The 27,860-nt window shown below is 56.6% G+C and overlaps 1 protein-coding gene across 4 annotated transcripts; it reads right to left on the bottom strand.

The window, feature by feature from the left end:
* Positions 1-50: 50 nt before the first annotated feature.
* On the bottom strand, positions 51-25,925 carry ZER1 (zyg-11 related cell cycle regulator). 4 transcript variants are annotated; one of them, XM_084898915.1, is made up of 16 exons: positions 25,804-25,925; positions 17,065-17,313; positions 15,692-15,842; positions 15,055-15,491; positions 14,560-14,736; positions 13,664-13,778; positions 13,369-13,515; positions 12,965-13,132; positions 8,819-9,034; positions 8,191-8,232; positions 7,955-8,074; positions 6,413-6,528; positions 5,654-5,842; positions 4,696-4,793; positions 3,022-3,124; positions 51-1,579 (listed from the first exon to the last, which is right to left on the bottom strand). In XM_084898915.1, exons 2-16 carry the CDS (start codon positions 17,220-17,222, stop codon positions 1,522-1,524), a joined length of 2,295 nt encoding a protein of 764 aa, XP_084755041.1. In that variant the 5' UTR covers positions 17,223-17,313; positions 25,804-25,925; the 3' UTR covers positions 51-1,521. The 4 variants fall into 4 exon arrangements, with proteins under 4 accessions (XP_084755041.1, XP_084755038.1, XP_084755039.1 ...); XM_084898912.1 differs by having other exon boundaries at positions 1,290-1,579; positions 12,959-13,132; XM_084898913.1 differs by lacking the exon at positions 25,804-25,925 and adding an exon at positions 25,518-25,648 and having other exon boundaries at positions 1,290-1,579; positions 12,959-13,132.
* Positions 25,926-27,860: the final 1,935 nt, after the last annotated feature.

Raw genomic sequence — 27,860 nt, 5'->3', positions numbered from 1 at the left:
CGTGGCCCCCCTCCTGACCCCACCCCTCCACACAAAAAAAGACACTGCTCTTCTCCACTTTTCACAAAAATGTATTTCTGTGACACCCCAAAGTACAGACATTTACCCAGGACCAGGTGGGAAAGCAACGCATGTGAGCTCTGCCCAGGGGGCTGGCTCAGGCCGCCTGGGCGTGGAAGGGAGGGGCGGCGGCGGGCCATCCTTCTGGCCCGCGGGCCGGGGATGCGGGGCAGCTTCCCAGGGCGGAGGGAAAGGCTCCAGGAGAAGGAGGCAGGTGCCTCTCCGCTGGGTGGGCTGCTCCTTGTAGAAGTGCTAGGAGCATCCAGCCACAGGCTGGGGAGGAGGAGGGAAGGGAAGCCACGCCCCCAGGGCTGCCTGCAGTCAGCCCTGCTCCAGCCCCTGGTTCGGAGGAGCCTCCGCATCCCATCTGTCCACGAGAGAAGCAATTCGGAGTCACGGTGAGGGAGCACAGGGGATTCTGATACATCTGGGGCTCTCACTTCTCTGAAACTCAGCCTCGAGTTTCCCAGGTACAGCCGCAGGGCGGCACGGGAGGGGCTCACCGGGGGCGTTCGGCTGCTGGTCCGGAGCATCGCCTGCCGCTGCGGGGAGCGCCTGCCTGAGAGGAGGGGTCCTGTGCGCTGTGGGCGGGCAGGGGCGCGGAAGCAGGCTCAGTTCTGCTGGTGGGGTGCCGGGGCACCTTGGGTGCTGTGGGCAGAGGGAGGGCCAGAGAGGGAGGGAGCCCCCGGTGCCGGCAGGTGCTGGCTCCCGGGCCTGGGGCGGGTCTGGGTATGTTTGGCAGGATGGGCAGTGGGCCAGCCCCGGGCCGGGGCCTTCAGCTGCCTGGACCTGGGGGAGACAGCAGCCTCCGTAGCAGCTTGGCCTCAGGCAGGCCTGGCCGGAGAGCAGCAGGGCCAGGGAGGGGCCCCGGGGCTGGGTGGCCTGGGCCTGGGCCTGGGCACAGCTCACTCCTTTGCCCCAGATGGCCCACAGCTGGCAGCACCAAGGCGTTCAGGAGACTCAGTGGGGTTGGTTTTAATCCCTAAGCGCCGTCAGCTGCCCTCAGGAGCCCAGATGCGGTTCCCAGGCGCTGGGGGGCAGGGGGGCGCTGGGGTGGGTTGTTAAAAGCCTGCTGCCTCTCCTAACAGGAAGCGAGGCCGGGGTCTGAGATTACTGGGGCAGGACCGGACACTCGCAAGGTTAGAGGCATCGAGTTGGGGGGAGGGGAAGGGGGGCAGCGATGAAGGCTGAGTGAGGGCTTGAGAATGGCCAAGGAAGCTACAAGGACTCAGGGAGAATCTCTTTTGTTTTTGTACAGAAATCATATACACAAAACTTCACACTTCCTACCAACAAAAATAATATATATATATAATATATATATCTCACTAATGTTAAGGAAAAGCGTCAGTTGTGCAAAAGTCCTCGCGTCCCTTCATCCAGTGGGCGCTCCCGGGGTGCCGGCTGGCGGAGTGCTGCCGGCCGGCCGTGTCAGAGCAGTGCGGCCACGGGACCAGGCCTCTATCTGGACGTGTCCATGTTCTCCTCCTTAAAGTTACCGCAGTGCTCGATCACCTTTCTGGAGACAACGGGAGCGCACTGAAAGCGGGCTTGGGTGGTGGGCCCGGTCCCTCCCCGCTGATCAGGCCGCGGAGTTGTTAGCAATGATGCTGCCTGGGGGTGTGGCCGGCAGAGTGGCCGGCCTGTGCACAGCACCCAGGAGACGGTACCCGGGGCCATCAGTGCCCTGTCTTCCCTGCCTTTTCCTATGCCCTGCCCCCCTCGGCCTCAGGGGCTGAATCAGGTCAAGCCTGACCTCCAAACCCGATCCTTTCTTCAGCCTGCCTCTCTTCTTCACGTTTCCTGCACACTCAGGCCTTTTCTCCCCCAAAGTCTAACGGCCCCGGACTGCACCCCAGACTCCCAGGGCCGACCTTCCACACCTGGGAACAGCCATTCGTGCTCAGACCTGAGTCCTTCACCCACTCGGTCTGGCCCTTGGGATCTGCTGCCCCGCCACACTCCGGTGCCGCCCGGGACCCGGTGGCCTTCCCATGCGACACAGCCCTGGTGCTGGCTGGGGCTGGGTGGGTGGCGGTGCTGCTCACTGCAGCCTCTGAGCTGAGGAGGCCGGAGTGCTTTAGGAAGTCAGGGTGCCCGGGGTGGACAGGAGCCGGGACAGGCGGAGGGACCTCAGCACAGCCGCTGCCACACAGCCGCTCAGATACACGCCTCCGTCTTACCAAGGCGTCCAGTGTCGGGGGTAGGTTATGGGCCGTCTCACCCAGTGTGTCTCGGGCCCCCTGGGACCCCGCTGACAGCGGAGGTCCCCAGGCCCACCTCCCACACCCCCGGGAGGGAACATCGAGGTTGGGGCCTGTACATTGCAAACAGTCTTTCCAGAGGATTCTTTAGGGAGATGAAATGTGAGAACCACTCATTTCACTATTCTTAAACTCAGATAAATCTGTCAGTTAACGCTGAAGCCGTGCCTTTTGCCAAAAAGAACTGCAGACACAGCCAACACTCCCCGCCCAGCCGTGTCTTGCGAGGCTCGGAGCTCCAGGCCCCTCCCCATGGCCCTGTGTGCTGCACCGGGTCGGGAACGGGTAAACCTAAGCCCGCTCCCGCCCAGAATGGATCCCAGAGGAAGCGAGGCCGTGGTGCTGACACAGGCAGCACCCACGAGGCTCTTGCGTGCGGGTCGCTGTGAGGTCAGAGCCAGAGCATCTCAGACTCGGCAGTGAGGCCCACAGCAGGGAAGGGCCTGACGCTGCAGGGATCTCGCACTCAGACACGCCTCACTCTGCCCTGTGCGTGACCACCCGCCTCCTCCCTGTCGGAATGCTTTAGCCAGAAATAACGCGAGGCTCTGATTTGCCTTGCTGATGGCCACCCTGTGGCTGGAATGACACTCAGGGAGGCCCCAGCCGGACAGCAATGTGCTGTCCACCTCCCTCCCGCCTGCAGTGACCCTGGGCCCCCCGTCAAGGCTCCGGCAGAAACACTGCTGCCTCTTACCGGGCCATCTCCTTGGTCTCCTGCCGCGCCGTGGCCATCTTGATCATGTCCTTCAGAAGGGGCATCCCGCCTTCTTTGATCAGCAGGGGGCAGTACTTATCCGCTGTGGGTAGGCAGGGGCAGACAGCAGGGGATCAGGGTAGGTCTTTGCTCAGCTTGGAGCCCTTGCTGTGAGGACTGCCCCCTCAGAGGGATGGGGCGAGGGCCCTGCTCTAATCTGGGAAGAGCCATGTCTGCCCCGCCCAAGTCCGCCTGGGGGAGGGGAGCGGTGAATCCTGGGAAAAGCTCCTCCCACCGTGGTACGCAGCAGCATCCCTCCCACCCCGCGCCCCCACCCCAGCTCACTCTGGAAAACATCACCTAAACTGGCGGCCAACGTTCTCTGGGAAGTTTTATAAAAATAAGATTCCTAAGCTTTGCCCTGGGGCATTCTGATTCAGCAGATCCAGGGGTATGTGTTTGTAACGAAGACCGCCAGGCAACTGGTCAGCAGGCTGGACACCAGGCCTTCCCACTGGGAGTTCTGGTTCACTCCAACAGCATTCCGGTGCCCGGATGCAGGGCCAAACTCCGTGCAGAACACGGGGCCGCAGCAGCTTATGAGGCAGGAACTATCTCACTGTCTCCGTTTTACAGATGGAAGAACTGGGGTCCAGCGAGATGAAGGAATTCACCCACAGTCCCTCCAGAGCCGGCTGAGGGAGTCCCAATCCAGGGCTCTTTCCTCTGCTCCACTGCCTCTCTGAGGTAAGGCGCTACTTTTTACTAAGACTGACCTCAACTGGTAATAAAGAGGCTGCTGTTTAGTGAACAGTCGGTATGTTCTAAGCGCTTTAACGTGCCTTTTTCCACAGCAATCCTATGAGGTAAGTGCTATTATTCTCATCCCATCTTAAAGATGAGACAATGGAAGGCACAGAGAGGTCGAGAAACCTGCTTACAGTAGCACAGCAAGTGGTAGAGCCAGTTTTCAAACCCAGGTTGTCTGCCCCCCCCCAGTCCCCCCCAACCAGAACACCCGTCCGCGCCACAGGTTAACAGCACTGAGCAGTGCGCAGGCCCCGGGCTCAGCGCTTTCTGCTGGTTCTCTTTTCAGATCCATCTTACAAGGTAGGCGACATCATGGTCCCCATCTCACAGAGGAGGTTAAAGAACCCACATCAGGCACATGACCAGTAAGGGAGGGAACTCGGGGTCACGCCTGGTCCGCCATCAGTCTCAGTGCGGCACCCCCTTTCTGTGTCCCCCAGAGTCGCCGGGCCCAGGGCAGCTCCGCGCTCCTCTGGGAGGGAGGTGGGGCTCTCTTTGAGGAGGCAGCGCTGTTTTAAGGTTCCCGGTTCTCCAGGATCTTTGTTTGGTGGGTTCCCTCTGCCTTTCTGACCGTTCACATGGAAGCAGGGACATTGAGAGAGCTGTCTGGGAACGCTGGTGGCCTCTCACCTGCCAGCCTGTCCTGGTGAGAGGGCCGGGCCAGCCACTCTGCTGTGCGCCCTGCAGATTCTGGAGAGCGAGGCTGTGCTCGAGGCACAGACCCTGACGTTAGCTCTCCATTAGAGCTCTGAGGGCAAGGCTGGGCTAGAAGCTTCCGGAGGGTGAGGCTGGGTATGAGCCTCCGGAGGGCAGGCTGCCCTCAGCTGGGGGTCCCTGGGTGTGGCCAAGGCCAGTGGTACTCACGGTAGACAGACACAAGGTTGTACAGGGCCCAGGTGGCCCAGTGCTGGCTGACGGGGGAGATGCCCTGGGGAAGGAGGCGAAGGATTGGCTCAAACGACCTGTAGGAAGACAAATCGAGGTCACTCTGGGGCAGGGCTGGGGGCGTGCATCTTACATCTCTCCTCCCTGCGGGGTCCGGGCACAAACTGAGCTCCCAGCAGGCAGCAGAGGTGCGGGCATCTGGCCCTCAACCCACTTGAGGCTCCGCAAGGCCGCTCCCTATGGAGAGAGGTCAAGGGCCGGACACGTGGGGAGGGACACAGACGAGGTGGTGCAGAAATGGTGGCCCAGCCTGCGGGGGGAGGAGGAGGGGTGTGCCTGGAAGGCTGAAGGTGTGACCACACTGACAGCGACCTTCTCTGGGCCATCAGCACGCATGTCCCAAAGCCCCCAAAAAGTGTCTGCAAACCCCCTGGGCAGTGATCCCACTTCATCTCTACCGTGAGCCCCTTCCTGCCCATGTGGGTTTTCAGCCTCAGTGCCCATCGGATGGGCCGCCCGCCACAGAAAGTGACCCAGTCATCCCCACCGAGGGGAAGGGAGGAGGGGAGGAGGGGAGGAAGGGAGGAAGGGAGGAAGGGAGGAAGGAACGAAGGAAGGAAGGAACAAACGAACGAATGGACCCAGTCATAACACGATGAGGGAGACCCCGACCTGTGGCTGGAAACTGAGCCACAGAGAGTGTGCCTGGAGCCAGCTGCACTGAAAACAATGAAATGTGCCCAGAACTGCTTCGGGGAGGCTGCGGGAAGGGAGGCGGGCACAGAGCTGCAGGCTGGGACACACGTGCCTTTCTGTCTGCTGCCTGCGGACTCTGCCTCTGTAAGACCCGACAGAGAACCGGAAGGAAGGCCAGCGGCTCCGACAGGTGCAGGGGAAGAGGGAAAGAGCGTCCGTCCCAGCACCGCGCCCTCCGCACCTGTAATTGATGTTCCTCCGGGAGTTGATGTCCCAGCTCTGGATGGCGGCCCACATGCGCTCCTCCACCTCCTCGCGCTGCGGCTCGCAGATGCCCCAGGCCTCGGGCCCATCGAACATGATGTGGGACAGGACGCCGCAGGCGTTGTAGGAGACCTCGATCCCGTCGGCCTTGCTCTCCAGCAGGTTGCTGCCAAGAAGGGAGAGAAATGGAGTCCAAGTCCCCCCAGTCCCTCTCAGATACCAGCTGCTGGACCCCAGCTGACAAACCACATGCAGAGGAACTAATTGCTTTTGTCACTTATTGTCCAGCCCCAGAGGATTTCTAAAAGGGATTCGAGGGCGCTAATGTAAGACTGAGCCGCGAGAGGACCATTTTGGGAGGCTGAAAGAATCAGAAGCCATACTATAGACCACATGTGTCAAACACAAGGCCCGCGGGCCAAATCCAGCCTGCCAGGCCTTGCAATGTGGCCCGCACCGCGCTGTCATCACTGCACTCCGCTGTCAGTTTATGACATTGTCAGTTTATGACTGTTCAGTAAACCATTCGGCCTGCTATTTAGGCTGGATTTTAGATTTTGGCCCCTTCTCTGATTGAGTTCGACACCCCTACTATAGACTCTAATAAAGAGGGAAGGTAATACTTATAACAAACACCTAGGTCCTAGGCTAAGAGCAATTGCTGCTAGTAAGCACAGACTGGAACTCTGAGCATCCTGGCAGCCAAGGCAAAAAGGCAAAGGAGAGGAGTACCAACCTGAAGACACTGATGAACTGGGAGGTCATTAGCTGGGGCCGCAGCTCCCTCACTTCGGCCACATTTCCCAGGAGGCCCAGCATGTTCCGATGGAGTTCCTGCTTCTCAGGGAATTCCTGGCCAAATGACAGCCATCGGGGCCACATCAGTTAGTACTTAATTAGTCTTGTGTTCTTAACCTAGACACTTTATGAGCATCTGTCTGGCCACTCCGACTAGACAAAGAGGGGGTGCAATATGCTGTCCTCCTACCTTCTAGTGCTGGGTACACGCTATGAGGGATTAATATGGTGGGGGCTCCTTGCCACAAAAATCAAAGGCTGAGTGGAGATGGGTCCTAAAACTGTGAATGGGACTAACTTGGTTCTATTTACCAAAGCTCAAAATACTAGTTTGGTTCTGGCCAGTGTTGCTCAATGGTTAGAGTGTTGGCCTGAGCACCGAAGGTCGCTGATTCGATTCCCAGTCAAGGGCATGTACCTGTGTTGCAGTTTACTCCCCACCCTTTGTTGGGGCACGTGCAGGAGGCAACCAATTGATGTGTCTCTCTCACATTGATGCTTTCTCCCCCTTCCTTTTTTTTTTTTTTTTCCTAAAAATATATTTTATTGATTTTATACAGAGAGGAAGGGAGAGAGATAGAGAGTTAGAAACATCGATGAGAGAGTTCATCAATCAGCTGCCTCTTGCACACCCCCTACCGGGGATATGCCCGCAACCAAGGTACATGCCCTTGACCGGAATCGAACCCGGGACCCTTCAGTCCCCAAGCCAACGCTCTATCCATTGAGCCAAACCGGTCCCGGCTCCCCCTTCCTTCTAATCTCTGAAAAAAAAAATGGGAAAAATCCTCCTTGCCAAAACCGATTTGGCTCAGTGGATAGAGCATCGGCCTGTGGATTAACGAAAAATAAAAAATAAAAAAATTCTAGTTTAATGGAATCCCCTTAGAGAGTAGAGTAAGAAAACAAAGAATGTGCCGAAACCGGTTTGGCTCAGTGGATAGAGCATCGGCCTGTGGACTGAAAGGTCCCGGGTTCGATTCCGGGCAAGGGCATGTACCTTGGTTGCAGGCACATCCCCAATAGGGGGTGTGCGGGAGGCAGCTGGTCGATGTTTCTCTCTCATTGACGTTTCTAACTCTCTATCCCTCTCAATTTCTCTCTGTGTAAAGTCAATAAAATATAGTAAAAAAAAAAAAAAAAAGAAAACAAAGAATGGGTTTCAGGATGAACAGACTATTCTACTGGACAGAATTCTGTCCAGCTGAGTCCCGATGGACCCTGGCCAGGCGGGAGGGCCAGCCTGAGCAGGCACCGGGGAGGAGGGCGGCAGTTCCCATGGAGGGAGGGCCAGCCAGGCCGCTGGGCCAGGGAAGGCCTCTGAGCTTCTGCTGCAGCCAAGCCTGGGCTGGTGGGCTGAGTGGCCCCGCTGGCCTCCGGGGGGAAGCCCAGAGGGCGGGGTGAGGCTTTGGTGGGGGGGAGCCGGGGGACTGGGGTGGCAGGCGGAGGGTCCGGAGGGAGGCTGCGGCGGAGACGCTACCTTCAGGCAGTCCAGGAAGAGCTTCATGCCGTTGAAGTTGAGGAACATCTCGCAGTTGTCGGGCGTCTCGTCCGTGATGTTCCAGAGCGCGCTCCAGGAGAACTCCATGACCTGGTCACACTGAGAGGTGGGGAGGGGGCGCTCAGCACAGCTCCCCACAGAGGGCCCCCCTGACAAAACATGGGCACCCCCGGGGCAAACCAGCCCCGCCAGGGGCTCCAGGAGACTCCACTTACTATCTTGTCCAGCAGCTTCTTCTGAATGAGCTTCAGCATGGTCTGCGGGCAGAGAAGAGAATGTGCAGGGGCCGGGCCAAGGGCTCCCATCCCCGGGCACCCCAGGAAGGACAGCAGCTCTATTCCTAAGAGACCAAACCTGCCCCTCTGTGGGGAGGCTGTTTAAGACTTGGTACCGGCATCAGGAGGCCTGGGTGCTAGTCCTGGCTCAGCCCTGACTCCCTGAGTGGCTCTGGGCATGGCCTCCTCCTCTGGGGATTCAGCCTCCCCGGTGAGAATAGGAAGGGGACTGGCTTTCCTTCCCCATTCCCTCCTTCCTCTCTTCAGCAAACCGCTATTCCCTCCCTACTGTGCACCGGGCTTCTGCCAGAAAGTGCTGGGATGTAGTTAATGATGGGAGGGGCGAGCACGGTGGTTTGCCCCACGTCGCTCACTTGCAGGCACCCGGCCTGAGAGGCAGGAGTGACTGTACCGGGTGACCCATGGACGAAGAGCGGGGCTAAGGGGGATGACAGAATGTTCTAGGCCGAGGACATGCATAGGAAATTCCTCCTTTGGTCTAGCCTGACTCCTCCACGGCGGCGGGGCTACGGGTGAGGGGGAGGGGAGGGAAGCCGGCCGCACGCACCACGACGAAGCCCATCTTGCCCACGGCCTCCTTGTGGTCGTTGTCCACCTGGCAGACCAGGGCGTTGCACAGGTGCACGGCGATGCGCTGGATGGACTCGTCCTGCCGCGTGGGGTTGAGGATGCTGAGCAGGAGCTCGTTGACGCGGCGGTACTGGAACTCCAGCTCCTCCGGGATGCTGAAGTTGCAGAGGGTCAGGCAGCAGTTCCGCTGGACCTGGGCCGGCAGAGACAAGGGGGGCACAGTCAGGGGCGGAGGCTCTCTGAGGTGAGGGTCCATCCAGGGCTGTGGTGGTCCAGGAGACTTTCTAGAAGAGGAGACTACACGGCTTCCTTAAAACACACGTTTGAAAATTGTGAAACACAATATTCATAGAGAAGCATGTATACAATCACAAATCTATAGCTTTACAAATAATCATAAAGCAGACAAGCATTCCGACAACAATGTGGCCACCTCCTGGGTCAAGAAATAGAACATTGCCAAAACAGGTTTGGCTCGGTGGATAGAGCATTGGCCTGCGGACTGAAAAGTCCCGGGTTCGATTCCAGTCAAGGGCATGTACCTTGGTTGCGGTCACATTCCCAGTGGGGGGTGTGCAGGAGGCAGCTGATCGATGTTTCTCTCTCATCGATGTTTCTAACTTTCTATCCCTCTCCTTTCCTCTCTGTGAAAATCAATTAAATATGTTATAAATAAATAAATCCTTAAAAAAAAAAATAGAACATTGCAAGCACCCGGAAGCCTCTGTATGCCCCTTTCTGATCATAAGCTCCTCTCCCCACTAGAGATGCCACAACCCCTGCTTTTTCATTTGAAAGATTTCCTAGCGTCTTGCTTCTTTTCGTTCAACCGCAGATTTGCAAGATCAAGCATGTTGTTTTAAGTAGCTGAAGTGCATTCCTTTTTCATTGCAGTATAGTATTCCAATCCACACATTCACTCTATGCTGGTGGACTTCAATGTTTTAACTACTTCCAACAATATCTTGTACATACATCCGGGTGTCCATGCACATGGGCCCCACTGGGGCACACACGTGTGGGGTGACATGTGGGGTCATAAGGTGTGTGTGTCTTCAACTTCCCTGGGTAACCCCAGACCGCTTTCCAAGTGGCTGTGCCAGCTCACACTCCCGCCAGCGGTGCAGGAGAGTCTAGAGGCTCCACATCTCATTTCTCTCTGCGTTGTCTGCAGGCTTTATCTTGAGTGTTCTCAGCGCATTTTCCTTGTAATTTAGTTTCCTTAATCTTCTCTCATTAGATACTGGAAGTTCACCATACTTTACTAATTATGTAAATGAAAAGATATCACCCATGGTTAACTCTTGGCCTCCCCCCCAATATACATATATTTTTTAATTTGAGAAAAAATATTTTTTAAGTTATAAAAGCATTATTTACTGAAAAAAAATCAATCAATCCTATCTGAACAGGAAGTTAGTGCCCCACTTCATTTCCCAGAGTAATCACTTAAAGCTGGATGCACAGGCCTTCCTCTTTCGGCCATGGGGAGCCCGGGGCCTCTGGGGAACAGGATTGTAAAGATGACAGCTGTGTCTGGCAGGCTTGGTCCAAGGCCATTTTTGCTGGCTCTATGCGGGGTCTCTGGGCCAAGAGGGAGCACACAGTTCTTAAAATTGAAGGTGTTTAGCCCAGCCGGTGGCTCAGTGGTTGAGCATCGACCTATGAACCAGGAGGTCACGGTTTGATTCCCAGTCCAGGACACACGCCCAGGTTGCAGGCTTGGTCCCCAGAGGGGGGCATACAGGAGGCAGTTGATCAATGATTCTCCCTCGTCACTGATGTTTCTATTTCTCTCCCACCCTTCCTCTCTGAAATCAATAAAAATATATTAAGAAAACAAGTTTGGTGTACATTCTTCTAGATTTCTTTCTATATAAGTACAAATATATATTTGGGGGTGAGTAGAGGCAAGAAAAGACCTTATACATATTGGTCCCAAACTTCTCACTTAGCCACCTGCAGGGGCACCTTCCATGTGGAGATATGCAGAGTTATTCTACTATCCCACTGGAGGGATGGGTGGTGCGTTACTTTTCCAGACCCCTATCACTAAAACATGTTAGCTCCCACTGACCTCTACTTAAGCAAAAAGTGTGGATATAGGCTCTGGCTGGGTAGCTCAGTTGGTTAGAGCATCATCCTGATACACCAAGGTTGTGGGTTTGATTCCTGTTCAGGGCACACACGAGAAGCAACCAATGAATGCATAAATAGGTGGAAAAACAAACTGATGTTTCTCTCTCTCAAAAAAATAAAAAAGATGGCTGTATACAATCCTTCCCTCCAGATTGCTGACTGTGGGGCTCCGAGGCCGACAGTAAGTCGCGTCTAGCTCCAGCAGGTCCGACAGCCGCCCTGTAAGAGCTGTTTGACTCAGAGCTCCCCCTTGGAGAGTGCGAGTGCTTGTGCTCGTCCCCTCCCCGTTGTCAATGTCAGGTGTCATCCACGTTGAGATGAAATGTGATATCTTGCTATTTCCATTTCCTTTTCTTTGATCGAGCTTATTAATTCATTTGAGAGTCTTCAAGTAACAATATTTTTCATTAAAAAAAGACGCCCCCTTGCTTGATTGTAAGTCGGCCTCCATGTGGGGACAGCTGCCCTGGAGCGGGCAGGCTGCGGGAAAGCGGGCTTCCCGTCCCTGTGGGGCCGCGGCCTCTCCGCAGCCTTTCTGGGGGCAGTTCGAGCATGCACACCCGGTGCTTCCTCACGCACACCCCACTGCCCACAGCTCCACCTCGCACAGGCAGCACCCGGCTCTCAGGTACGCAGAGCCGGCAGGCCTCCCTGAGGAGCAATAGAACAGCAACCTGAATGCCCACCCCGGGGCTGAGTCCACAACCGCAGCCGGCACTCTAGGCCGACGCCAACGACTGCAACGCACGTTAGAACCCGCTGTCTGGGAGGAGGGCTGGGGTTGTGAGCAACTTTTACTTTCTAGTCACTACACTTCCTTTTTACTTGCATTTGTTTTCTAAGCATTCGGTGTCTTGCTTTTGGAATCAGAAAACAAACGTTATTTTAAAATTTTGTTGCAAACGTCTGTTTGTATGGGAGAGGCCCGCATCCAGGAGACTGCTGAGACAGAAATCACGTTACGCCGGCGTTATGCAGAGTGAGAAACAGAAAAAAAACAAACATTATGTAGAAACAGCAATCACGTTACACCCCTTCGCTCAGGAAAGGCCACAGGCTGAGACCCAGCGCGGCGGCGGCAGTGCTAACAGGCTAGCTCTGAGCAGTGGGCTTTCCTTTGTGTCTATAACTATAATTTTTCTATAATAAAAATCGTTATTACTTTTATAAGAAAAGCAGTTATTGAAAGAATAGCCCCCAGCGGAACGTTACTGGGCAGAGGGCAGAGGAGTCAGTATGAGCAGAGGCCCAGGGGCAGGGGCAAGGTCCTGGGTGAAGGGTGGCAGTGGGGTGGAGCGGGTTAGTGGGCCTTGGATGCCAGGTCCCAGATTCTGGGGGCGATGCCGTAGGGAGGGGGCGGTGCCATAGGGAGGGGGCGGTGCCGTAGGGAGGGGGCGGTGCCGTAGGGAGGGGGCGGTGCCGTAGGGAAGGGGGCGGTGCCGTAGGGAGGGGGCGGTGCCGTAGGGAAGGGGGCGGTGCTGTAGGGAGGGGGCGGTGCCGTAGGGAGGGGGCGGTGCCGTAGGGAAGGGGCGGTGCCGTGGGGAGGGGGCGGTGCCGTGGGGAGGGGGCGGTGCCGTGGGGAGGGGGCGGTGCCGTGGGGAGGGGGCGGTGCCGTAGGGAGGGGCGGTGCCGTAAGGAGGGGGCGGTGCCGTAGGGAAGGGGCGGTGCCGTAGGGAGGGGCGGTGCCGTGGGGAGGGGGCGGTGCCGTAGGGAGGGGCGGTGCCGTAGGGAAGGGGCGGTGCCGTAGGGAGGGGCGGTGCCGTAGGGAAGGGGCGGTGCCGTAGGGAGGGGTGATGCCGTAGGGAGGGGGCGATGCCGTAGGGAAGGGGTGCGGGGACAAGGGCAGTGCAGAGCCGGGTGAGAAAGGGTGGGAGCGAGCAGAGCACCGAGGGGCCTCGGAGCAGGCTGGGAGCTGGGCCGCAGGGGGAAGGGGGGGGGAGCTGGGTCAGAGCATGCAGGCCCGCGGCAGGGGGCTCACCGTCACCTCCTGGTAGGATTCCATGCCATTGAGCACCACCTGGATGACCTGGCGGCGCAGCTTGACGCTCTGCTCGGAGCGGTACTCGGAGTTGGTCAGGTAGAAGAGGGCGGCGCTGCCGGTCACTTGGATGTTCTTGTCATACTTGTGGCACTTGAGGGCTGTGATGACCAGCTGTATGGGACAGGGAGGGGCGAGTCCTGTGAGAGTTGTGCAGGGACAGGCCTAGGGCTCTTCGAGGGGCCCGCCCGGTCCAAGGTTGGGGAGCAGAAGGCAGGGCAGGGGAGGCACTGCGGGGTGGGCTGGGGCAGGTGATGCAGAGGAGGGACAGGGGCCTGGGCACGCGGCTCAGCCGAGGCCAGGACCCTCCGGGTGGGGAGCCGGGCCCCTGCTTCCGGGGCGGGGCTGACCTTCAGAGCCCGCAGGAGCTGGTTGCAGCGTTCAATGCGCGCGATGTCAAAAAGCAGGTTGATGGCCCGGGAGGTGATCTCGGGCCGGTGCTCCGTGTAGGCCTCGATGGCGTTCAGCACCTGCTCCTCGTTCTTGTCGCCACTCACCTGGGGAGGAACTCGCTCAGACCTCCGGGAAGAGGCCACACGGGGGAGCCCCAGATCTTGCCTCTAGCCCAGGTCAGACACCATGGGGTCCCCCACCTCCCCCTTCCTTCTTCTGGGGCTCCCTGCCCCTCCCTCCCCCGCTCCCCACCTTGTAGGCCGGAATGTGCGTGAGGCGGCACAGGGAGGTCTCGAAGAGCCCGAGGAACTGCAGCGGCCTCTTCAGAGCCCGGAAAGGCATGATGCTGCTCTTGGAAGGCTCGGTGCTGGGGGGAGGTGCTGGGGTCAGTGGCCGGAGGCCTGGGGCCGCTCCCTGGGGGGCTGGGGGGTTTACCAGGGACCCTCTTCTAGATTCCAGCTCAGCTCTGCTCTTTCTCAGGGCAGGGGACACAGCCCCTGCCTCTCGGTGGGGGGGAGCAAGGTCACACTGCGGAGGAGCATGTGGGGTGGGAGGCATGCTGTAGTCATCTTTGGAAAAGACTATCTGCCATTCTAGTGAGGACATGTCACCTTTAGGTTCCACCAGCCAGCAGGAAGGGACCTGCCCAACGAGCAAACCCGCTAAGTGTGGCTGGGGAGAGATAGGGCCTATGGCCAGTGACAGCCGCGTGGGTTTGAATCAGATCTCTCAACCCACCAACCCAGGAGCCAGCCTGTCAGCTGCAGCACCTGCCACACGGCCGATACCGCCAGCCTCGCCTCACACGCTGTTCTGTCTCTGCCAGTCTGAGCGCCACAATGTCCCAGTCACTCCTGGTGTTTTCACCTTTAGCCTCACAAGTGCTGTTCCCTCTGCTAGGACACCCTGCCTCTGAGCCCACAACGGACTCCCAAGACAGCCTGGATGCCGCTCCTCCCCGGCCCTCTCTGCTGGTCCTCAGGGAAGCCCGTGCCTCCCTGACCAGTCCTGACAGGGGCCTGGCACCCGGACTGGAGCGGGCAGGGCCTCCCTCCTCCTTTATCTCCTGCACCCAGACAGCCTTGGCGGAGGGTGTTCGGGGAATGCTCGTTGAGTGGTACCCGCGGCAACCGTGGCGGTGGCCCCACCTGGTCTGCCCGGCCTCCTCGTCCATCTTGGAGATGCTGCAGTTCTCCAGGATCATGTGTCCGGAGATGTCCAGGGACATGAGGTTCCCCAGCTTCTGCACGAAGAGGCTCAGCACCTTGCGAGTCAGCTTGAACTTGTAGTAGCTGGAGAGGCGGTCTCGGGAGATGTCCAAGTGTCTGGAGATGGGGAGGGAGGGGCGCAGATCAGGAGCTGGACACAGGTGGGGGCTGTCCCGGAGACCCTGCTGCTTCAGCCCATGGCAGGGGAGGGCCCATCTGCTGCAGGGCACTCTGGGAAAATCCTACTGGGACCCAGGTGCTCTGAAGGGCCCTGACCCAGCTGCCACCTGGGGTTGAAGGAATGGGATGTCTTTTCCATGCCCACCTTCTGCCTAGCCAGGGCTCATGACGCTTCTGGGACTGACAACATGAACCTCCCCCACCCCCACCCCCACCCCCACCCCCACCCCCGCGAGCTGCGGGCGGGCTGCTCACCGCAGCTTATGCAGCTGGACGATGACACGAATGTGGTCGTCCGACAGGTCCATGTTGTAGAGCACGAGGGACACCAGGCTGTCTTTCCACTGGGTCAGGAAGGCCGCGTCGCTGGTCTGAATGCCTGAGAGGTCCAAGGCAGCCAGCGCACTGAGCGGCCGCAGCAGGGACTCCACGGGGACCCCATCAATCATGCGGCCCAAGTTGAGGATGCGCAGGCGGCTAAAGCCCTCGAAGGTGAAGTCCTTAACCAGCACCTGGCAGGTGGGGTTGACGAGGCACTCGTCCTCACAGCCCCTCGGGTTCTCCTCCTCATAGAAGATGTTGGCGCAGCCGAAGAGGCTCAGGGACACCAGCGTGTGGCTAAAGCTCCGCAGCGTCTGCAGGCTCTTGGCCGACAGCTTCTCGCAGTTGGTCAGGTACAGCTCCACCAGGTCCTGGGGCGGGGCAGCGCCGTCAGCACCTGCCGGCCGGGCCCTGGGCCGGGCACTGCGCTAGGGGGGCCGGGAGGGTCTGCACCCCGAGGGAGAGCGCTGGACAGCCTTGGCTGCTCGTCCTGCGGGCGATCGGCCCTGCCCGGACGCACTGTCTCGGGCGCCTCCCGGGCCCATCGCGTGCCCGGCCAGGCAGGTCTTACCTGCTTGCGAATGGCTTCCAGGTCCTGGTCTTGCACCAGGTCCTCGCGGAGGTGGATGCGGGTGAGGCGGGTGCTGCGAGGATCTGAGAAGAGGCTGAAGAAGCTCTCGTGTGGCTCGAAGTTGCAGGCAGCGTTGACCAGCTCCACGTACCTGAGAGAAAGAAAGCCTAGCTCAGGAGAGGGGCACCCTCCTCCCTGAAGCCTTCTCTGACTGACCACCAGCAGCAACCTCTGTCTCCTCCTCCTCCTCCTCATAGTATCTGGTTGGGTCCTGACTACCCTACAGGTGAGATTAAGCCCGACCCCTTCCAGGAACCAGGAGTCCAAAGGCAGACTTCCTGGTGATAAAGGGGCCTCTTATCAATAGCAAACCCAAGCTCTTCCCCCAAAGCCATAGGCACTTCTATAGCCAACATACTGCCCACCACCTCTTCTCCAAGCCAGCCCTCCGGACCCCTCCCCCAGGAGGGAAGCCTACGGGGTGGAGTTCCCTGGTGGGTACCGCAAGCGCTCGGCAAACCCTGCGAGATACCAGCTTAGGCAGGAGTCCTGGGCTTGGTGGGAAGGGCTTTGTAGCCAAATGCTCTGGGATCTAAATCCCGCTTGGCTAGTCACTACCCAGACAGCTTCGTGCAAGTTAACTGAGCTTCTCCAGGCTTTGGTTTCTTCGTCTGTAAAATGGCCATAACTGCGGTCTACACAGTGGTCAGACCAGAGCTTCCTGGCCCACGTTAAGTGCTCAGAACATTACTACAAGTTGGGTTCTGTCCTCAGCTCGCACACAGGTGCCCACTTTAAATGCAACTGTCTGGTCTAGCAAGTTCCCTTCGGGGCATCCCAGAGGTCACCGAACCCAGCCATGCTTCTAGGAGCCTCCACTAGCGGGGAGTCCTCTGGAGGGGCCACGTAAAGGTTTTCTGAACGATTAAAGCCCTGGTCATGGATCCACTTGGGCACTGGTGTGTAACCCCGTATGTCCACACACAGTCACGAGTTCACAGGCTCCGGTGTGCACACACACACAGGACAGCAAACAACTTCATTTATGTGCAGGCTTCTATCCCCTCTCATAGGTGCAATGCACACCTGCAGTTTCACACTCAAACATTCCTGTGCTGCAGACACATTCCTTCCCGTGCACACACCTTCATACACTAACACACATACATAACCCCCACACCCACACACACACACACACACACACACACACACAACTTTACAGTACTCTACACCCATGGACACCCATGTGCAGGCACACACACCCTCACCCACACATGTCCATGGTCACACTACCACATGGTGCACACACTTGTCCAATCTCTCCACACACGCTCATCGGAAGACCTGTGCCCCGCCCCGCTCGGGCCGCTCACTCGTTGACGAGCCGGTCACAGATCTCGCTGGGCAGGAAGATGTCGGGGTGCAGCCGCAGGGAGCCCTTGTCCAGCAGGCAGCCCAGAGTGCCGTCCAGGTTGCGCAGGCAGAAGTCGGTGCAGAGGGCCATCAGGGAGTCGGGGGTGTCCGATGCCATGCTGGGGGCAGGAAGGTGGGCCGCTCCAGGACAGGGGCCTCCAGGGACAACAGTCACTCAGTACTCACAGGGTCATTGGCAGAGCCACAGCCTAGAGGATGGGAAAGCAGCTCAGTGAGCCCGAGGCCGGAACCACCGGCTGTCCGATGTCCACTCTCTGAGGAGGGAAACGGAGGCTCCAGATGCACACTCAAATGGGCAGCTTAGCAGACCAGGCCTCGGGACTCCTGACTTCCTCTTTGCCCCTCTCTGCTGACTTGTCTGATTTGACTGCAAAGAGCAGGGGGCCTTCTCTAAGTGTTTCTATGCCTTCGCAAATGTCTGTGGACAGGCGTGTGTGTAGGGAACCTAACGCTTGGGTGGGGATAACAGGGACTGCCTTTTTTGTTAATCCTCACCAGAGGATACTTTTCTATTGCTTTTCAGAGAGAGTGGAAGGGGGGGGGGAGAGAGAAAGGGAAAAACATCAATTCTTAGCTCCACTCATTTATGCATCCATTGGTTGATTCTTATAAGTGCTCTGAGCAGGGATTGAACCAGCAACCCTTGGCACATGGGGATGATGCTCCAACCAATTGAGCTACCTGGCCAGGGCCCCTGCCAGGTAATCTAACTTGTATATAGCTGTCACTGTTTGAACACTTAGTGTGTGCCAGGGCTTTATCGACATGTTATCACTAAAACTCATTCTCTATGATTAAGGATCAGGCTCCTCCTAATTGAAATGAAAATATACATCCACATAAAAGGCTATACGTTAAAATTCATAGTGGTATTCATAATAGCCCCAAATGGAAACACAATGTCCATCCACTGATGAGTGGACAAACAAAAATGGTCTAGCCATACAATGGACTATAATTCAGCTGTAAAAGGAATGAAGTACAGATACATACAAGACTGGGCCTTGAAAACATTATACTAAGGAAAGAAAGCAGTCACAAGAGGCACCACGCACACATATGATTCTGTGATTCCATTTACATAGAACGTCTAGCCGGAATAGGGGAACCTACAGAAACGGGAGTAGGTTAGTGGTTGCCTAGGGCCGGCAGGTTGGGGGAAATACGGAGTGACTGTGAATGGGTTTGTGGTTTTCTTTTTTGGGGTGATGAAAATGTTCTAAAATTGATCGTGGTGAAGATTGCCCAATTCTGTGAATATTCTCAAAACCACGGACTTATCTACTTGAACTAGGTGAACTGTACGATAAGAAATACGGCTCCATAAAACAGTTATGTAAGAAATGAAGTCTCCGCCAAGACCGGTGTGGCTCAATGGATAGAGCGTCAGCCTGCGGACTGAAAGGTCCCAGGTTCGATTCCGGTCAAGGGCATGTACCTTGGTTGCGGGCACATCCCCAGTGGGGAGGGGGGGGGTGCAGGAGGCAGCCAATCAATGATTCTCATCCTTGATGTTTCTCTCTCTCCCCCCCTCTCCCTTCCTCTCTGAAATCAATAAAAATATCGTATTTTAGAAAGAGGGCAACCATGGAGCAGAAGGTACTTCCAGTAACATACACCCAGTTTGTAGAAGGGGGGGTAAAACCCACACTTCACAGGCTGCTGGAGTAAATGAGACGGGGGGGGGGGGGTGTAGTTTCAGGTTTGACATGACTAAGTGTATAACCAAAGGTGGTTATGATGTCATCTTACAGATGAGGGAACTCGAGCTCAGAGAGAGGCTACTGGTCCAAACTGGGATTTGAGCCTGGTCGCTTGGACCCCATCACATCCTCTCTCGAAGGGTTTTGGAATCTAAGGCCCAGCATTGCCCCTGGCTCCTGGGAGTCTCGGCGTCCATACCCGACGCGGCAGGCTGCTCAGGGAATCCAGGGCGGCCACGGAGCACCAGGCCCTGTGCGACGGCCAGTTCTGATTCTGGTGCCGCCACTGCTGGGGGCTGGCTGTAGGAGCTTGGTTTCCAGTCTCAGCCCTGCTGCTTAAGAACATGGGAACTTGGGCAAGTGTTCCCACCTCTATGTGCTCGTTTCTATTCCAAAGCAGGGAGCACTTTGGAAGATAACACAGAATGACACGGAAATGGCTTAGCATAGTTCCCGGCACGTAGTAATTATTCAATAAAAAGCCAGTATTATTACTAACATTATCATAGTCATCATCTCCTGCCCTGGTCCCCAAGTAGAGCAGCCCATTCCTGTCCAGCTTTGTGTCCGTGCTGCCCACACCTGAGTCTCCTGCCACAGGCCCTGGGGCCAGCTGTCCCACTGGCTCTGGGACACCCTTGGGGGAAGGCACAGCAGGCTGCCTCGGTCCTGGCATGGCCTTCCTTTGCTTCAGATCTCCAAGAGCCCAGCAGCCTCTCTGGCCTGGGCCACTGGAGAGGAGGGGGTACTGCTGGCTGGGACAGTCCCAGCTGGAGACCGCTCAGTCCAATCTCCTTCAAGCATCACCCAGGGCCTCCAAGAGTTAGAACCAGCCTTCTGGTCAACCCCCACTCAGCTGTGGCCTCCTCCATCGCACTGGTGATAGGCCGTAAGGGTCACCTTCAGACCTTTGCTCAGCTGGTTTGCTTTCAACTGGGACCATCCAAACTCAACTAACGATTCCACTCTCTACCAAATACTGCTCCCACCCCCCAATACACATTCACGCCCCTCCTGCCGGAGTGTCAGGGACCACTCCAGCCCGCCACCTTTGGCCTCTCCTCCTTGCTTTGTTGATGCCTAAGCACCCTCAGGTCTTAGTGTCGACATCTTCTCCTCTAGGAAGCCCCCCCTGACTGCCAAGTGTAGCTGCCGTGGCCCCAAAGGCCGCACCATAAGAGCCCACGCTTTGCACTGATGCTGGGCTAACTATCTGGCTTCCTTGCCAGGCAGCCAGCTCCACGAAGTGGCAACCAGACTGTCTTGCCTGGCGTTGCATTCCTGGGCTTAGCCCAGGGCCTTTGCTGTTCACTCGCTAACCATCTAGTAAGCACCGTGCAGCCAGTGGCGAACGAAACCAGACGAGGGCTTTCTCCTGGCGAAGCGCAGTGGCTCTGAAGGGGGACATCCGGCCACCCAGGGGCACCCCAACCCGCCCCACGTAACGGGGCCCAGTGTTCTGCAGGGGAGGGAGGTACTTGGGGCTCTGACATTGCAGCTGCAACCCGAAAGATGAGTCACAGTTAACTGGGGGTGGGCAGAGAAGGGAAAGGCGCTCCAGAAAGAAGGCAAAGCTGTGCACAGGCTGCAGAGACAGACGGCGTGGGGCACTGGCACCACAGCCCAACTGCTCGCTATGTGCTGGACAAAGGGCTGAACGCCCGGGCCTGACAGATAGGAGGGTGTCAGCTACCGCCTGCGGGAGGGACAGGGCTTGCAGGCTGGGCCACACGTGGACGCCGGGAGGCAGGGCTCGCTCCTGTGTCCTCCCTGCCCACCTGCCCAGGACAGTGCTGGGCACCCGTGGCCACAGCGCTCCGCCTCCTCTGCAGGGCCACACCAGTCACCCAGGGAGCTGCCCTGCCCTAACCCTCTCCTCAGGGGGAAGCACCACCTGTCAGCCGCCAAAGCCACCAAAAGACACACCAGGCAAAGGGCACCATTTGCTAACTGCCTTTGGCAGTGCCGACCATGCTGACTGGGGCTGGCGGAGCTGGAGGAGGAAGCCGTCCTCAAGTTGGCACGGAGGCTGAGAGCCTGGGCGCTGGGGTGCCCGGCCACTTGTGCGGCATCCAGCTGCAGGCCTGGCACCCACCAGAGGCAGCTACCTCGCCCCCCCCCCCCCCCAGCTCCTCATTCCTCCTGAGGCAGAGGGAACTGATGGTGACGGAGCAGCACCTGGTGAGAACTCCGCCATCCCTGCTCTTGTAGGTTCTCTAAAACTGGATCCATCTGAGCCTGTGACCTCCTCCGGGGGGAGGGAGGGGGCACCGCAGGGAGAGGAGAGCAGCAGCAGCTGCCACCTCCACACTGCGCTTACTTCATACCGCCTCCTACTGAACCTGCAAACAGCACTCCCTAGGACCCTGTGCTCGTGGCTAATCCATCACTCATGCAACCATGTGTCTACGGACCCCTCCCCTGCCCCCCGCTCCGGGATCCACAGGCGCGGCCCGCACCGGCACCAACAGAATAACGGTTTGCTTTTGCCGGAGTTACCATTCCTGATGAAGACACTGAGGCTTGCCCGGAGTGACTGGCAAGAATGGGACGCAGCCCTAAATCAAGCCGGTGCTTCTCACTAAGCCACTCAGCCTTCCACCCACCAAAGGGAGGGAAGAGACAGTGAGGTCGAGGAGGCAGCGCTGACACCCAGCCCACGGGGACTCAGAAGCCTTGAAGCAGCGCCCACCTGTGAATTCACCAGGAGCGGGGGAGGGGAAACCCCAACAAATGCCCTTGTAGAGGCTGGAAGCTTCCCAGGAGGGAAGGGACCGCAGGGAAGATTTGGGGTAGGAGGCTGCTGTGAGAGGAGGTGGGGGGCTCTGGGGAGCAGGGGTGCAGGTGAGCAGCAGAGGGCTGACCTGCAGAGTCTAAGTCTGTTGGAGGGCCACGTTAGGAGGACGTGGAAATGCAGTGGAGGAGGAATGTCATCTCTGCTCGCTGGTGCTAGCTGGAGGCAGAGGGGCCCTTGGGGGACACCTGGGTTCCAATGAGACATAACCATCACAGCCAAAACCAGTTTGGCTCAGTGGATAGAGCGTCAGCCTGCAGACTAAAAGGTCCCAGGCTCGATTCCGGTCTAGGGCATATACCTTGGTTGCAGGCACATCCGGGGGGAGGAGGGGAGGGGGAAAGGGAAAGCAGCTGGTCAATGTTTCTAACCATCTATCCCTCTCCTTTCCTCTCTCTCTCTTTTTTTTAAAAAATATATTTTATTGATTTTTTATAGAGAGGAAGGGAGAGGGATAGAAAGTTAGAAACATTGATGAGAGAGGAACATCGATCAGCTGCCTCCTGCACACCCCCCACTGCGAATGTGCCTGCAACCAAGGTACATGCCCTTGACCGGAATCGAACCCGGGACCCTTGAGTCTGCAGGCCAATGCTCTATCCATTGAGCCAAATCGGTTTCGGCTCTCCTTTCCTCTCTTAAAAAAATCAATTAAATATATATATATATATTTAAAAAAAAAAAAAAAAAAGAGAGACATAGCCACGACACCCACACTGACCACCATATTCCAAGAACTCTGCGGATTCACCAACCACACGAGGCAGCTGAGGCTGAGTGGTGAAGTCATTTGCCATGGTCTATGGCCCAGTGGTTAGCAAACTCATTAGTCAACTGAGCGGCAAATCGTGGCTCACGAGCCGCATGTGGCTCTTGAGCCACAGTTTGCTGACCACTGGTTTATGCAGCTGTACATACCAATATGTCTACACACACTCATTAGTTCAAGACTCAGTGGTCTGAGCTTCCCCTGCATCTTCTCAGTGGAGCCATCCATAACTTGAGGGATGTGTAATAATTTTTTTTTTCTAAATGAAAAAACCATGGTTCAAAGAAGTAAAAGTGCTGGCTCTCTCTACCATTAAGCTATGGGCACAAACGGGTTCTCCAACCCTCAGCTCTCCCTCCTGTGGCATGAGCCTTCACAGTCTCCTTACAGGTGGTCGGACAAGGCTGGGAACCATCCTGTGGACATATATTGTTTGTTTGCCAAGGACTGGAAGCTTCCTGAGGCAGGGACCCTGTGTGATCCTTGAGATCTCCCTGACAACAGTGAGGGTGTGGTTGGTTGTGGGGGAGGAGACATAGTGCCACAGGGTGCCCAGGCAATATTTACACCCTCAGTATTCATCAGGGTCCTTACCTGTCGGTGTGTTGCATATGTACCTTACCTCATGGGGTTGGTGAGGACATGGCATGAAACAATGGGAAGAAGGTGGCAACTGCCTGGCTGGTGTGGCTCAATGGTTGAGCATCCACCCATGAACCAAGAGTTCTCTGGTTCTATTCCCGGTCAAGGCACATGCCCGGGTTGCGAACATGATCCCTGATAGGGGGATGCAGGAGGCACCCAATCGATGTTTTTCTCTCTCTCTCCCTCTCCCTTCCTCTCTATCTAAAAGCAATTTTAAAAAAAATGTTTTTTAAAGTAGGTAGTAACCAATAATTATGGAGCAATTTCCAAAGAATGATGTTTGGAGAGACCCTTCTGCTCATCTCATTTTTGAAGCTGGAAGATCTGCTCCTTTCTGAAGCTTCCCGATCCAAAAATAGATGACCGAGGGGGAGACTCTGAACTTGCATTTCAGGAATCGAGAACAGCTCCGTTACTGAAGCTGCAGAATCTTGGTGACGCTAACAAGAACAGCCCTTTTCCTTCGCAGAGGGCTTGAAAGTGCAACAAATTCTTTCAGAACCTCGTTCCATTTCATCCTCCTGGCAGCCGTCAGAATTAGTGTACAGACAGGAAAACTGAGGTCCAGACAGGATGTAACTGCCCAAGCTCACACAGCAAGCCAGAAGCACAGCAGGGGCTTGAACCCTGACCTAGATTGGTAGTCCGAGGGTCCGGCTCCAACCCGCTGGCTTTCAGCATCTCTGTGCTCTGACTTTTCATTTGCAAGTCCTCTCCCCCAAATGCCCCACCCCGCCTGTCCGACTCAGCTCTACACTGCAAAACCTCAGCCTCTTCCGGGAACCTCTGGGATGGACAATCTCCATCATCAGGTCAGCACACATGCTCTGACCATACATCTAAGGCCAACGTGCACTGCCCTCACCAACCTGTCTTCATATTTATTTCAGCACCGTATTTTGCCTGTTTTATGTAGCAGGACAGGGTTTTGCTAAGCTTTTTTAAACAGTCCCCATCACCTCCCACTGTCATCAAAAAGCCAGAACCAAGCCCTGGCTGGTTTGGCTCAGTGGATGGCGCGTCAGTCTGCGGACCAAAGAGTCCCAAGTTTGATTCAAGTCAAGGGCACATGCCGGGGTTGTGAGCTCAATTCCCAGTGTGGGGCGTGCAGGAGGCAATCAATGATTCTCTTTCATCATTGATGTTTCTATCTCTCCCTCCCTCTCCCTTCCTCTCTAATATATAATATATATACACATACACACATACACACACACACACACACACACACACACATATATATATTTTAAAGCCAGGACCAAGCTACCATCTCCCCTGTACAGATGAGAAAAAGGTCCCTTGCCCAAGTTCTCACGACCAGGAAGCAATGGCATGACCTGATTTAACCACAGCGCTCTATGGCTGCCCTGTTTGTATGTATTCCGTCAATGATCATTACAGATGTGGAAAAAGGGTACTTACAACCAAAGACCAGAGCACAATGGCCATTTGTCGTCTAAAACAAATCTGTATTTTCTCCAAGCACCAGACATTTCGCCTTAGCAGGGTTCTGAAAGGGTGCCCCCTTAGACACTCCATGACCTGGCATCGCACAGCCAGTCCCTGGTATTCTCCCCAACACTATCTGCCCCCACTCCTCTCTAAGTTCATCAACCACCCTTCTCCTCCTCCATGCCACTCCAGCCCTATTGTCCCCATCCGGTAGGACCTTTGTACCTGCTATTGAATGCTCTGCCTTCGGGGAGCTGTATGGCCGCTTTCAGGTCTCTGGCCAGATATCGACTCATTAGACACGGTCAGACCGCCCTCTATAAAAGGTGCCTGTGCACTCTGGCTCTTTCCATGGCTCTTTCTTCTTTGTTTATCTCCAGAGCCACCCTACATATGATGTTTATTCTTTGCCCAATAAAGCAATGAACCAAAACAGAGAGGCCCCTCTCTGCTAGCCACCACCTCCCACTCTACAGGAAGCCTGTCTTCAGTGCCCATTCTAGCTAGCTTGAGCCCTGAAGAGAAAAATCAGAAATCAGAAAAATCAGATTTCCCCCAAGGAAGATCAGGCATCCCTCTCGCCTGGAAAACCAAACGAGCTGGCAGGCGCAGGCGAAGCCGGGAGATCCTGGACACCGTGGGCCAAAGAGCAGCCAAGTCCCATTCCACCCACAGAGCTTCCGTGGCCGGCAGTTTCAGTTTCAACTCACCTACCCAGCTGGCTCCTCGCTCCTCAGGTTTGCAACCCCACCCAGCGCTCTCCCACCCGGCCGGGCGGTTGGGTTTCCCCGCACCTTGTCATCCCTTGTAGGAGCCGATCCAAGATCCAAACCGTCCCTGAGCTTTGGGGGAACTTAAGCTCATCCAACAGGTAGGAGGGGCAGTCCTACACGAGCCCCCATTTTGTAGGGGCATTCACCAGGGAGTCTTTCTCTCTGGAGGAAGGGAGCTCGGTTTAAAGGCACATCTCTCAGACCCGGCAGCAGGGGAGAGGAGGAGGAAGCCCTCCCACCATCGGCCGAGACGGACCTGTCTGTGCAAGAGGTTGCAGCTGCGATGCTGAAGCGACGCTGAAGAGGAGGAGGCAGGAGGGAAAGGGGAGGGACGCAGGAACATCCCTGGGCGCTGGGATCCCCGGGATGCTACCTCGCCCGGCCGCGGAGGAGCGGAGGATGCGGCCGGGCCGGCAGGGGATGTCGTCAGGCTGAGGGACGGGGTCTGCGGGGGACGGGGGGCAACACGGCGGGACTTGGGTGCCCGGGGGCGGGGGTCCCCGGCGGGAGGGGGTCGCGCCCGGGGGACCCGTGGCCGTTACCTTGCCCTGAGGGCTGCAGGCCGCCGGGTGCAGGCTCCGGGGCCCGGCCCCTCCCCCGATCCGGCTCCTACGGCTGGGAGCCTGCAGCCGCCGCCGCCTCCGCTGTCAACAAACCCCTGGCGCGTCACTTCCGGGGCCGCCCCTTAGCAACCGCGGACCGGCGTTCGCGAAGGGTCCCGCGGCGAACGCGGGCGGCGGCGGCGGAAGGTTCCGGGGCTCCCCTCGGCGATCCCGGGCCCGTGGGCCGGGGCAGGAGGGGTCCGATGGGCGTCCCCACCCCGGGGGTGAGCACGTGCCTCTGGGGCAGTGTGGGGGGCCCGCTCGGGAGGTCAGGGTTCGCCCCGATCCGTCCTGCGGCTCAGCCGGCAGCGCCCAGCGGCGGTTCGGGGCGGGCCTGGCTCCTCCTTCCCCGTCGGCGCCGACGGCCCCGGAGCTCCCGCCCTGCCCACGCGCAGCGCCCCACGGAGCATCTCTGCTTCCCCCGGGAGCGCGCCCACTCCTCCCGGCGCCGTCATCCTCCTCCCGGCGCCGCCGCCTCCCCAGCTGGTTCCTGGGCCGCCGGGAGCCCGGCTGTCACGGGGAAGTCGGGAGTTGCCCTCAGCTCCCGGCTCAGTCTCCAAGGGCTAAGGATATCCCAAACCCAGGCCCTCTCTCCTCACCCAGGAGAGCCGGGCTTTGTCCACCATCATCTCCTCTCTGGGCTCCTGCAACAGGCTCCTCTTGGAACCCCCTGCCCCTTGCGCTCGGTCTCTCCCCAGTCCCAGGATGACTTTTCCAAAACGTAAACCTGAGCAGGGTGCTCCCTCGCTTACACCCCTTTTCATAGACGGCAAGGACAAATGTCCCCTGTCTCTCTCCAGCCTCTTGTTCCCTCCTCTTATTTTGCCCCTTGCCATTGTTCAATCCAGAGAGTTTAAAGCATTATTATTATTATTATTATTATTATTTAAATGAACCCTTCTCTCGCATAGGCGCAAACAATATCTCCCTAACTAAACACTTTTCTTGCTTCCATCTACAGCCAGCATTCTCCTCCACCTTCTGGTCTCAGTTTAGATGCTGCTTGCTCAAGGAATCCTATCTCTTTAAAATATATCTATAATAATCTATCATAATAAAAGCATAATATGCTAATTAGACCAAACAGCTGAACAACCTTCCCATCCCGGCTGTGAGGCCTAGCTCCTTGCATGAATTTCATGCAACAGGCCTCTAGTATGTATATGTCTAATGGTGCAGTGGCTTTACGTGGCTTTAAGCAGCTTGGTAATTCCTCGGAGAGGGAGAGGGAGAGAGAAACATCAATGATGAGAGACAATCATTGATTGGCTGCCTTCTGCACTTGCCCTACTGGGGGATCAACCCCGAAACTAAGGTATGTTCCCCTGACCAGAATTGAAACCGGGACCCTTCAGTCCACAGGCCGACAATTTATCCACTGAACCAAACCGGCTAGGGCAAGGAATTTTATCTCCACGTGATCTTCACCCTAATTCTAACTTTGTGAATTTAAAAAATATATTTTTATTGATTTCAGAGAGGAAGGGAGAGGGGGAGAGAGGTAGAAACACCAATAATGAGAGAGAATCATTGATCAACTGCCTCATGCACACCACACACTGGGATTGAGCCTGAAACTTGGGCATATGCCCTGACGAGAAATGAACCAGTGACCCCCAGTTCATAGGTCAACATTCACCAAGCCACACCAGTTGAGCTAACTATGTATAATTTTGAATCTTTTAAAAAGTCAGTTGAGCCGAGACCGGTTTGGCTCAATGGATAGCGTCGACTTGGGGCCTGAAGGGTCCGGGTTCGATTCTGGTCAAGGGCATGTACCTTGGTTGCGGGCATATCCCCAGTAGGGGGTGTGCAAGAGGCAGCTGATCAATGACTCTCATCGATGTTTCTAAATATCTCTCCCCCTTCCTTTCTGTACAAAATCAATAAAATATATTTACAAAAAATAAAATAAAAATAAAAAAATAAAAAGGTTGATTTTATTTATTTTTATTTTAAAAAAAATATATTTTATTGATTTTTCACAGAGAGGAAAA

The sequence above is a fragment of the Pipistrellus hanaki genome, assembly GCF_964339955.1.
Source record: "Pipistrellus hanaki genome assembly, chromosome: 11".
Lineage (NCBI taxonomy): Eukaryota > Metazoa > Chordata > Mammalia > Chiroptera > Vespertilionidae > Pipistrellus > Pipistrellus hanaki.
Note: the sequence above shows the minus strand (reverse complement) of the source record. Positions and strands in the feature narration are given on the sequence as shown.

Coding starts and splice junctions, on each gene's coding strand:
- ZER1 (XM_084898912.1), bottom strand. CDS start 17,222: ATGGCATCGGACACCCCCGACTCCCTGATGGCCCTCTGCACCGACTTC. Junction 13,516..13,663: donor CGCACATTCCGGCCTACAAG/GTGGGGAGCGGG, acceptor GTTCCTCCCCAG/GTGAGTGGCGACAAGAACGA. Junction 9,035..12,958: donor AATCCTACCAGGAGGTGACG/GTGAGCCCCCTG, acceptor CTGCCGGCCCAG/GTCCAGCGGAACTGCTGCCT.